The sequence below is a fragment of the Balaenoptera ricei genome, chromosome 6 (genome assembly GCF_028023285.1).
Source record: "Balaenoptera ricei isolate mBalRic1 chromosome 6, mBalRic1.hap2, whole genome shotgun sequence".
In the NCBI taxonomy this organism is placed as follows: Eukaryota; Metazoa; Chordata; class Mammalia; order Artiodactyla; family Balaenopteridae; genus Balaenoptera; species Balaenoptera ricei.
The window spans coordinates 95401718-95414346 of NC_082644.1; the positions used below are offsets into that span (position 1 = coordinate 95401718).

The 12629-nt window shown below is 42.5% G+C and overlaps 1 protein-coding gene across 3 annotated transcripts in view; it reads left to right on the top strand.

The window, feature by feature from the left end:
- The first annotated feature begins 458 nt into the window (after positions 1-458).
- The window catches only part of SLC44A1 (solute carrier family 44 member 1), a 209555-nt gene continuing 197384 nt past the window's right edge, over positions 459-12629 (top strand). For all 3 annotated transcript variants that reach the window (XM_059925223.1, XM_059925222.1, XM_059925220.1), the window contains exon 1: positions 459-596. In XM_059925223.1, the coding sequence (XP_059781206.1) occupies positions 561-596 (36 nt within the window). In that variant the 5' untranslated portion in view covers positions 459-560. The remainder of the gene's footprint in view (positions 597-12629) is intronic.

A 12629-nucleotide genomic window follows, 5' to 3' on the forward strand; every position in this document is an offset into this window, starting at 1 on the left:
CGCCCCAGCCTCAGGCGCCCTCTCGCACCGAGGTAGCGCTCTGCCTCGGTGCCACCGCTAAATGGGCTCGGCACCGCGCAGGTTCCGACGCGCGCCGAAGGGCCCGGCTTCGTTTTGGCCGCAGCCGCCCGGCCGCCCGCGCGGCGCTGCACTGGGGGCGGGGAGTCTGATGGGAGACGCGCGTGGCGCTGAGAAGGCGGCGGCCCGGGAGAGGGAGCGGGAGAGGGACTGGGCGCGGGAGGCCGGAGGCGGGGGGACAGGGGGAGGCGCCGCCGCCGCCGCCCGCCCCTTTCCGCTGGGGAACAGCTGCAGCAGCAGGAGCGGAGCAGGAGCCGCGCAGCCACTACCGCCGCCGCTAGGGGATGTGGTCGGCGCCCGCCCCGAGCCGCGCCGCCTCCTGAGTACCCGCCGCCGCCCGAGCCGCCGCCGCCGCCGCCGCCGCCGCCGAGCCGTGCGGAGCCAGGCCGCGCCCTCCCCGGGCGCCCGCCGGCTCGCATGCCGAGGGGCTCCGGGGCGTAGCTGCGCGCCCGGCGCCGCCTCCGGGCTCCTCCGGCCCCGCCATGGGCTGCTGCAGCTCCGCCTCCTCAGCCGCGCAGGTGAGGGGCTCCCGCCTCCCGGCCGCCCGCCCGGATGCCTCCCCGCGCCGTGCCGCGGCGCCCGCAGCCTCCCACTACCTGCGAGCGTCCCCTCAACCCGCCGTGCACTCCAGAGACCCCCACTCCCGCCTCCCTCTCCCGCCTCCCCGTGTCCCGAAGATGCCCCCGCGCTGGCTCCCAGGGCTGCCGATTCGCAGGCGCCTCTGCGCGGCCCCCAGGGCGCCCCTAGCTCTGCCCAGCCACTTGCCGACTTGGCCGCCTCCTCCCAGTCACACCTGAGCGGCCCGTCCCGCCAGCCCGCAGGTAGAGGCAATAAGGGCGTCTGCTCTCCACCCCTGGTGGCACCCCCTTCCCTCGTCTTCCGGGCCTGGCTCCTCTCTTCCTACCTCCTTGGAGTCTTCCCCCTCCCCATCCACAGACTATTTTCTGTGCTCCCTGGGGGAGTACCCCCAGTATGGGCTGTTCACCCCTCTCCCACCTTATTACAGTTTCTGCTCTTAGATATTCTGTCCCTTTTCTCTTGCCCGCCGCCCCCCGTCCGGGTTCAAGTGTTTAAGCGGATCCCGGAGCCCTTCTACGACCCGCTTCCCCGATTCTAGCCGCTCGCCTCCCACCCCATCCCATCCCCCCTTTGTGCCTTGACCCCGGGCACCGCGGCCTCTTCGCACCCCGAGGCCCCTGCGGGAGCGCGGGGATTGGACTGAGAAGGAGATTGGGCACCTGGTGGGTGACGGGATCGTTACGGAGACTCCCTCTTTGTTGCTAGTGTAACAGGAGGAAGAGGTGCCGAATTTAGTTTTTCTGTGTGCACTGGCTGAGTGTTGTCGCTGAGGGCTGAGATGCAGAGATTTCTCCCAGCTTCTACCCTGCCCCCATCCAGATTTCGCTAACCTCCCTCTTTTGCCGATCCCGGCCCTTAACCTGGATAGAAATGTTTAGACAACTGTATAAGGATCAAACGTAATAGGACTTGACTGCTGGCCACTAATAACTAAGAGGACCTGTTTGTAAATTACCTAATTTAGTGGATTAGTGAGTGTATTTACAAATACGATAAAAAGCAATCAGGAATACTGCATCAAACTGTCTGGTGGTGGTGTATGAAAAATAGGCTCTGACAACGCCTGGGATGTAATCTCACAGTTTCATTAGTGTAGAATGTAACTGTGGTCTTTGATTTGTTTGTTTTGGGGGGATACAAGGGCTCTTGTTTTTAGAAATAAAGGCTGGTCCGTTCTTGGTGAAGAAGAACGCTAGTTTGGAAAAAAAAAATTCCTTCAGAGATCTAGCATCTGTGATAATGCCAGAAGTGTTTTGCTGCTTCTAAATGACTATATATAACTCAGTTTTAAATAACCTGCATACTTGTTCTGAAAATCTGAGATCTGTTAGAGAGAAAATGACTAGAATTGCAGATGAATGGAGGACATTTATGTTTTATTAAGTATCCATCCTATTTGTCCACTTCTTTTTTGGGTGTTTGCTTACTCTTTTTTTGATTTTTTTTTCCTTTTCCTGTTAAGATCGTAGTCAGGCTGACTGGGTTAGTTAGTTAAACCTTCCTGTTCAGTTAGAATAACAGAGAAAAACTATATGTAGTGGTGTTAGGAAGGAGAGGTTGATAGACCACAGTTTTCATATTAACAGATAAAGGTGTGGAATCACACAGTACCTTTCAACTGGTTAGAGATTTTTGGGGAGAGGGAGGAATCTAGTTGGGTGCTATTTGTCTGATATTTACTTAAATATTATTTTCACCAAAAAGGTATCTTTCCTGTTGCCTTTCTTTTAAGAATTGGGTTATTTTGCATCCTCTTTTGGAGATAAAATGCCTTTAAGACAGGAAAGTATTGGATAGTTTATGGATGGCTTGTTCAGTGTTTAATCGATTAAATTTGGAAGGGATGGATGCTGGACCAAAACTCTGCTTAACAGGTCTTGCATTTGACTAGCTCCACATCTTACTTTTCAGAATGCTGTCCCATATATTTTCCTTGCCTCTTCCTCCTCTTGCAGCCACTGTTTCCTTCATGCTGTGCTCTACAGACAAGATGCATGTCATGCACTCCAAAGGGTGCATTTTTTTTTCTGTGGATTCCTATAACCAATCAACAGCTGTCACATGCCTTTAAGTTCAGCTTTAGGGACTTGTAGTGTAAATGGAGCATTGAGGTTTCGTGCCAAAGAGCTGGTCATCATTTTTTTTTTTTCCCTTATTTGAGATTTTGGCATCATTCTTCATTTGTGAAATGTTACCAATCTGCTGCATTTTAATGCTCCTTTCAGGAGCATCGCCAGTTAGGATCATATAGTATCTGTATGAGTTGTGTTGAAACAAAATAGGGATGCAGCTGCACATCTTCTCTAAATGTGAACCTTCACATCACTTTGAACTTCTCTTAGAGGCCTCGATTGTATTTTCAGGCAGAATGTTTCTTTCATCCCATCTACTGAATTGTAAACTTCTTTTTTTTTTTTTTTTTTAACTTCTTGAGTATAGGAATTGTTTTTATTTTCCACACGTTTGTATCCATTGCAGTGCCTCACTATACCTTGTACATAATAGTTGCTCAGCAGTAGTCAATGAACAGAATATAGATACACAGATTGGAACATTTGAACATTTGGCTGGCGAGTAACATTTAATATGAATGCAGCCCCGAACTATGTGCTGTCTTACTTCCATGAGCTGGTTGAGTAATGCCACCACACCACCCTCTTCAAAGCTCAAATTTGAACTAAGTTAAAATTCACCTGCTTTTCCCACATTCCTTCCTATTCTGTCAATGGTACCGTCAGTTTGCAAAATTGAGCAGGTTTTTTCTTTTCTCCTGGTGCTCTGCTCAGTGCTTATATTTTAGTTGGAGCAGTGGCTATAACATCTTAAAAGAGCTTCTCTGCAAACTCTAATGATAACCTGTACAGCACATCAAAACAATGTGCTTTGAGGTAATCTGCAGTTCAGCTTAGCTTTTCTCAGTGGTATCGTCAGCAACTTTAAAGCCCTGGCAGGTTTTATCAATGTAAATATCGTGTGTTTCCTCTTTGTAGTAGGAATTCACTTTTGAAATACATATAATTTATTTTCCCTCATAGTCTCTTGCTATGTTGTAGACTCTCATAAAAGAGTTTGACTTCCAAACTGCTTCATCTCTTGTAGTCTGTTCTGGTATTATTTTCATTTTCTTGGCAGTGTCTGGTTATCATAATTTGCCATCAAAATAATTATCCTGTTTTTGGATTTAGATAAAAGAAAAGTATCACATTCTATACTTACTTGTATTTTACTGTTGAAGGAGGAAATTTTTGGCAAAATTATTTGTGCTGTATCAGATATGTGTTTCTAAGAATCTTAAGAACTCTTAGATATATTTATAGAACTCTTATAGAACTCTTAATTATTTTTTTATCTGTGGCCACTACAAGTTACTTGCTAATATTAGTAATTGCTCAACACAAGCCAATACATGATAGCCTTTGCCTAAAAATCTCTTTGAAGAGAACATAAAAGTGAGATAGTCATGAGTTTCTTTTTACAGCACTCATCCTCCCTAAGATTCTTAAAATTTATTCCCAACTCTCCATAATTCGTTTGTTCTGTTATAACCTGACATAATTTCTATTCTTGTAATGTTAAACTTCAAAGTTCAGTTGTAAATCTTCAGATTTATGAAATGTTCTTTCCCATTGACAAACCAGTTTGAATGAAGGAGGCTTTTGAAAGATTACTTAGCAAATTGCCAAAAGTCTTTGTCGTTAATGGCTAGATCATCATTTCTCACAGCAGCGCTTTGGAGGCCAGGAGATTTCACAAGTGCTCTGAAGTTCTGTGTCCTTTGGTTCTAACCTTAGAAATTGTGAGAGGGATGGAGGAGAATCTTTCTGGTTGAACAAACTGCCCCTCATATCTCTCTGACTTTAGGAGAGATTGGTCTTGTCTCTGGTCTCGTCCCATGTCTTCAAATTGAGAGCTAAGTATTTAACTGTGTTTTTCTAGCTCTCATATCTTGTCTCAGGAGTAATGAAAAACAATCAAGTGGTTCACAAATACTGGTTAACTTTTGAGAATGTTAACTGTTCTTTAACAGAATTTTATTAGTACTGTAGTCTCCTTCTGCTTTGTGAACTTTGAAGTCAGAGGGTAAAAATGAAATTTGAAGAGTGTCCAGCAAAGTAGACCTGCTCTAACTGGAATAAAAAAAAACACAGCATGAAGACAATTTATTTTTTTCTTCTTCTTCTGAATACTATGCTATTAGCATAGAAGATCCATTCCTCCAAATATGTAAATCAAAGTTAATATTAAAATTGGCTGGAAAGTAATGTAAAAATGGTGAGAATTTTTGTATACCTATTTTTCACAGCCATTTTCATGTTTTAATTTCTCTAGTAACTCTGAAGTTGACTTTACTTCCATTTTACAGGGGAGGCAGTTGAGACTTGGACATTAGTTGAGACTTGGCTGAAGTCTCAGAGCTACTAAGGGATCAATCCAAACTTTACCCCAGGTCTTTTGAATGTGAGTCCTGTGCTTTACTTTCTATGTTCACATACATGCTTCCCATATCATAAATTGCAGTTCATTTTATCTTTAGAAAAGGTCCACTCAATAACATTTTGAATTAAGGAATGTCCAAGTTAAAGTCATGCCTTTTTGAACTTGCTGCAGTTACTAGCTGGAGAATGACATAATATAATACAGCAAAACTAGTCCAGTTAGAAAGTTCCCAGGCTTAACATATACTACCAAATACTATCTGATGTGTTAATCCTATCATTTAGAAATGTTATTGGCTTGGAGGATATTTATTTATAGAAATATATTCTCTGTTCTATTACTGGTGATTGATTAGTAGCTATTTTACTGTCTCCTTCCTCCCCAACCCCCCCCCCCCCAAAAGAAGTAAATATTTCAATTTCATAATTTGGCTCAGATTTGGGGGGCTCTAGTTTATCTCTATTAGAGATAAACTAGGCCTACTATCTCTCTTTTATATTGAGCTAAACTAGAATGTAGAGATAAGAAGTAGTCTAAGGTCAGAGAGATACATTATGAGGTAGCTAGGACTAGAAACCTACTTAGTCGCTTAATCTCTTGAGCTTTCTATAGTTAGTGTTAATACTTAATGTCTTAAGTCTTCTTATCTTTGCGACCTTGGCTCCACATAGGAAACACTTAGAGAACTTGAAAAAACACGGATTCCTGGGTCCTCCTTTCAGAGGTTCTGATGTCATTGGTCCAGGGGTATTTTTTAAAGTTCCCCTGGTGATTTTCATGTTCTGCCAAGGTTAAAACCCACTCTTACACACCCTTTCTTTAGATAATTCCATCTCCTTCTATGGTTTCAGTTACAATCCATATGCTGACAATTCCCAAACTGACTACTGAACTGAAACCAATTTTTTCCTGGCTTCTGAGCTATATATCCCCTGATTACTTAGCACTTCCACTAGAATGTCTTGTAGGCAACTCAAGCTCAGCATGTCAAAACTGAACTCAAAATTTGGAGGCACATACACACACATCTTTTTCAGTATCTTTAGTTCACTGAATGATACCAATATCCTGGTGTGGAAACTGGAAACCCGAGGCACATAGGAAACCTGCCTCTCATGATTCCATATCTAGTCACCATATCTTGCCTCTTTTACCTTCTAAACTCCACTACCAACCCCCTAGTTTAAGCTTCTGTCATCTCTGGCCAGAACCTTGCTTCCATATCTCCCGATATTCATTCATGCTTCCTTCTAATTTTTCTCCACACCGCAGTCTTAGTGATCTCTTTAAAACAATCCAAAGCTGTGTGGGGATTGTGTCCCCCACTTACTTGAAACCCTTTAATGGTTTCTAATTGCTCTTAGGACAAAGACCAGAATCACTGACCCTAGCCAACAATGCTGCATGGGCTGGTCTCCATCTCTCTCCAGCATCATTTTCACCTCATACCATGCTTCTCCTTACTCTGTGCTCGCTCCAACCTCACAGATTCTTCAGGAGACTGTATTCTTCTTTTAAAGCTTTTGCACATGCTTTTCACTTGTTTGGAAGGCTCTTTGCTTTTCTCCCTGGCCTTTGGCTGCCTGATACTCATCCTTTAAGTTTCAGCCTCAGAGTCACTTGTTTGGAAAAGGCTTCCTTGATCCTTCAAACCAGGCCATGTCTCCTCATTAAATTCTCACAGCCTTATGTATTTTCCCTATGAACACCTAAAGCAATATGCAGTTAATGTCTAGACTAGGAGTTGGCAAAACTACAGCCCATGGGCCAAATCTGGCCAGCTACCTGTTTTTGTATGGCTTGCAAGCTAAGAATGCTAAAAATGGTATCTATATATTTAAATGGGTGAAAAAAATTGAAAGAAGATCTTTGCATGAGAAATTTATTTCATAAAAATTATATAAATTTGAATTTCATTGTCTGCAAATAAAGTTTTATTGATACAACCACACGCATTCATTTATACATTGTCTATAGCTGCTTTTATGCTACAGTGGTAGAGTTGAGTGGTTAGTTGTGACAGAGACCTTATGGCCTGCAAGTGTAAATATTTATTCTGTGGCTCTTAGGGAAAATGTTTACTAACCCCTGGTCTAGACTGAGTTGATGAGGAGAGGGACCATGACTGCTTTGTTCATTGCTGTTATTCTCTGTGCTTAGTTGGTACCTGGTACCTGGTAGGTGTTCGTGAAATATTGGAACAAATTAGTGAATTTGTTCATATCTCTTTCCTTTCATGGATGGATGTGGATAAACTCCAACCGTAGTGACTCTGATGTTTTAAAATTCAATATAAGGACTTCCCTGGTGGTCCAGTGGTAAAGAATCCGCCTTCCAATGCAGGGCACATGGGTTCGATCCCTGCAGGGAACTAAGATCCCACATGTCGGGGGGCAACTAAGCCCACATGCCACAACTACTGAGCTCGAGCGCCTTAAGGAGAGAGCCCATGTGCCGCAAACTACAGAGCCTACGTGCTCTGGAACCCGTGCGCCACAACTAGAGAGAGAAAACCCGCATGCCGCAACTAGAGGGAAGCCTGCACGCTGCAACAAAGACCCTGTGTGCCACAACTAAGACCCGACACAGCCAAAAAAATAAAAGAAATAAATTTTTTAAAAACGAAAAGTAGTTACTTATTAAAAAATAAAATAAAATTCAATATAAAAATTTTTTAGGGACTTCCCTGGTGGCACAGTGGTTAAGAATCCACCTGCCAATGCAGGGGACACGGGTTCGAGCCTTGGTCCCAGAAGATCCCACATGCCACGGAGCAACTAAGCCCATGTGCCACAACTACTGAGCCTGCGCTCTAGAACCCATGAGCCACAACTACTGAGCCCACGTTCCACAACTACTGAAGCCCGTGCGCCTAGAGACTGTGCTCCGCAACAAAGAGAAGCCACTGCAATGAGAAGCCCGTGCACCGCAATGAAGAGTAGACCCCACTTGCTGCAACTAGAGAAAGCCCACGTGCAGAAATGAAGACCCAACACAGCCAAAAAAAAAAAGCCAAGGGCTTCAGTGTAAAAAAAATTTTTTTAAAGGACAAATACTTTTTTTTTTTTTTTTTGACGGTGCCTGGCGGCTTGCAGGATCCTAGTTCCCCCACCAGGGATTGAACCCAGGCCCAGGCAGTGAAAGCACTGAGTCCTAACCACTGGACCGCCAGGGAATTCCATAAAAGGACAAATACTTTTGAAGAAGATTCTCATCAGAAGTTTTAGCAGCTGTCTTAAGCAGCTTGTCTGTTGCAGGTATACGTCTCCTGTGTGAAGCAAGTGTACTTGTAGAGGTGTAAGTTAGGGGGTATTTTTTTTCCCCTGATGGACTCCTCTCTGATTTCATATCAGCTGTATAGTAAGATTTACTTAAAAAAACATTTGGTTGATAAACTACTGGAATTTTTTTTAATAATATTACTTTTTTTTAGCTGCTCTCTATAACATCCTGCAATCAAATATTTAGACATTTATTTAGTAAGGAAGCCATTAAAAGCTATTTTTATCCTAATCTTTAAGGTTGCGAGATACACTGAAGATTGCTGAACAGACGTGTTTGATTTCTGGATACATCTGTATAATGTAAAATAAGGAAAACAGCAAAAAGATGGAAAAATTGAAAATATATGTTTACTTCAAGATGTTCAAGTAGCAGGGAAGGTATTAAAGTTTGCTTCTTTTTTTTTTTGGTAGCATTATGATAATGGTAATGATAATGATCTTGTAAGATTTTTCATTATGAATCACTTAAGGATGATTCAGCTTTAAGAAATGAAAAACCTTAAATCTAAATAGCTAATACATGAAGGAAAACTTACTATCTCTTACAAGTTGAGAGGTAGGGTGGCTTCCAGCTTGGTTAATTCAGTGGCTTGATGATGTCAACAAGGACCTGAGTTGTCTCTTTTTGTCATTTAAGGAAGTTAGTTTTTCCCTCACTTAGCTCCCCTTGTGATCCCAAGATGGATGTGACTCTCACAGACTCATGCTGAGCTGCCGATCTCCAGTGCTTTTTCTTTCAGTAGGAGTTAGGGAGGGCTGCATACTCATCCCTAAACAATCTCTAGCAAGGGGGAGGCAAGGGCACCCTAATTGGCTTAGACTAACCAGGATTTCCCTCTGAGTCAAGTGGAGGGTGGAGCAATACCAGAGCAAAATTAGGGCTCCGCCACTAAGGCTTGGGGGTGCTGGGGAGAGTGGTGACTGAGTAGGCAGCCAATGGTATCTGCTACATAGCTTGTCATTTTCTTCTGCCTATAAAATCACACTTATATGGTGTTTCCTAACATTTTGCTTATAGCTCCATTATAAAACCTCACAGTTCGTAGTTGAAAGTCACACAGTTATCTTCCTATTTCCCCAGTGCTACTGCTCTAGCCACTGCTGAAGCCCCGTCTTTCTCTTTTCCCCACCCCTACTGCTTCTTTCCCATTCTGAGGCAAGCATAGCTTCTGAAAAAAGAAGAGCATTTAAGGTTGGAATAATGGTTAAGTAGGTAATCAGTTTTCCCACAACCAGTGGGACCCAAGAGAACCTTGGGGCTTACTATAACCTCTTCCCTTTCAAGCTCTCAATTTCCTTTTCTACCTCTTCTCACTTCTTTGTGTGTTTATCTCTCTCTGTCCGATTGGTACTCATGTTTTCTTTCTTTTTCCCTCCTTTCCCCTAAAGTTTTCTTTTTCGTCCCTTTTCTTTCTACCCCTACCTGATGCACTTAAGGGGCCGTAATACTGAGTGGAATATGCTAGCATAGAAAAGGAGAAAGAGAGTGTCTTTTTTTCCCTCCTGTTTAATTTTGGGTTTTTTGTTTTTGTTTTTTGGTATAGCAATAGTAAAACTGAAGATTCACATCATTATTTAGAATACCTCTATGATGTAAAGAGCTCTCACAGTATAAAAATTGCTTCTTTACAGAAGGAGCATCAGTAAACTAATATGTAAATATGTTCAGTCTTGCTAATAATCAAATCAAATTAAGGGTACATAGACACCACTTTCGTCTGTAACTTTGGTAAAATTTAACAGAATAATATTAATTGCTCATGTGGTTTCAACTCAAGTATACTTTATTGATTTGCTGAATAAATGGTACGACCCTCTTGGGACACTGTTTGATGACATACATTGAAAGCCATAAAAAAGTTGACACCCTTTAGTAATCCAAAGTATAGTAAATGCTAGATGACATTACATGTGGCATTATTTGTAATAGCAAAATAGTTTAATTTTAAACATAATATTGCTGATGTAAAATTTTCTTAATATAAAATTCAGTTGAATTCAGTCTGCTATATGTGTCTCACTTCACCATCCCCAACTAAATGATCCTCCCTTAATGGGTAAGTAGCCTTCTGCCATCCTTTAAAGAAATCCTTTCCCTACTGCTGCTCTAAAAGGATATTAGAATCTGAGAATTAAACACCGTCTTGTACTGGCAGGAGTGTGGGCTGTATAGCCAGACCGTATGGCTCTGTCACCAGCTGGGTTATTTGGGCCAAATTATTTAACATTTTGTGCCTCATTTTCCCCAGCTGTAAAATGGGAACAATAATAAAACCTATCTCACAGGCTTGTAGCAAACTGCACACCCCATGAAAATATCTTAGACATTATGATATTAATGTAAACTAAGGCTCTTAGATGTTCTCCTACCCATTAATACCCCCCTAAAAAAATCCTGTGTTTGGGTTTTGGAAAAGGGACCTCGACTTCCAAAAATTTTAAACTGTGTCTGGAAGATGAGTGTTAAGGGTGAAATGAACAGCAATAATGAGAGGCTAAATTGGGTGGTTAGGAGAAGTTAAGAAAGGATGGACTAGTTGGAGAGTGGGCTTCCTGAAAATCATCCTTGATTTGGCTTTGAAGGATGGGTTTAGAAAATGTGGGAGGATAGACAGATTTTAGTACAAAGCAGGGCCAAGAGAGGACATTCCAGTGAAAGGAACAGCTTGAACAAAGGCAAGGAAGCCTTTAACTGACTGCGTGTCCGTTTGGAAAGGAGACCTGGCCAGAATAAAGAGAAATGTAACATGTAGGGAAGACTACTATTCCAAGGGGAGAGACATGGACTGCCATGGAGGGTTTTTCAGAGCAATGTAAGGAGGAGTAATCGGAGCCTTGCCTATGACTGAAGTGAGAGAAAGGGAAACAGGCCACCCTGGAAACTGTTCAGTAGCTCGAACCAACAGTGTAAATGGGAAACAGAAGAGACATTATAGAATTGAAATAGGACAGATTCTCCTGACTTAATCTGGATATGTGGGATAATGGAGAGGGATAAAACCGGTTTAGAATACTGTATAATGGAAGAAGGGTATTATAATTGACAGACATGGGAGTTGAAATGGAGACTAGAATATGGGGAGGGGAAGATGAATTTAATTTTGTGTGAACTGAGTTTGAGATGATATTAATACTCCATGTAGCAATTTCCCATAGGCAGTTGAAGATCCAGAACTGGATTTCAGAAAATGTTCTAAGTCATATGCATAAAGGAGATGCTGTAAGGATGGGTGGTCTCCCAGGGGAAGGAAAGGGCATGGAATATGAGAGCAGACCACTGGGTTTTCCCTGCTTTCATTCCCTAGTTGTCTGCCCTCATAGAATAAATTTCATTTTATTCTTGCAACTCTGAGATGGGTATCAGTGTTAGCCCCATTTTACTGATTAAGAAACTGAGGCTCGGGAATTCCCTGGCAGTCCAGTGGTTAGGACTCGGTGCTTCCACTGCCTGGGGCCCGGGTTCAATCCCTGTGGAATCCCTAAGATTCCACAGTGTGGCCAAAAATGAAAAAAAAACAAAAACAGAAACAAAAAAACTGAGGCTCCTTTTGCTGCAACATGGATGGACCTAGAGATTATCATATTAGGTGAAGTAATCAGACAGAGAAAGACAAATATCATGATATCACTTATATGTGGAATCTAGAAAAAAAAGTGATACAAATGAACTTATTTACAAACCAGAAATAGACTCACAGACATAGAAAACAAATTTATGGTTACCAAAGGGGAAAGGGGGAGGGGATAAATTAGGAGTATGGGATTAACATACACACAACTATAAATAAGATACATTAACAACAAGGACCTACTGTATAGCACAGGGAACTATATTCAATATCTTGTAATAACCTATAATGGAAAAGGATCTGAAAAAGAATATATATGTGTGTTCTGAATCACTTTGCTGTACACCTGAAACTGACATTGTAAATCAACTATACTTCAACTGAAAAAAAAAAAAAAGAGAGAGAAACTGAGGCGCAGAAGCTTAGGCAGCTTGCCGCAAGGCCCCCAAAGTAGTGTAAAGCCTGGGGTAGTTCAAAATGTGCGTTTCCTGCTGGACTGCATTCCCTTCCTTCTGCTGTACTGAGAACTATATTTAAATAGTATATTAAATGTAGCTTAGATACCACTTTTCTGTCACTGAAATTCAGAGGCTGTGTGTACTATTTACTCTGGCTTTAAAGTGTATGTGTGTTTGTGGGGGTGGGGGTGTTGGTTTTCAGTCAGTGCACCCTAAACCAGAGG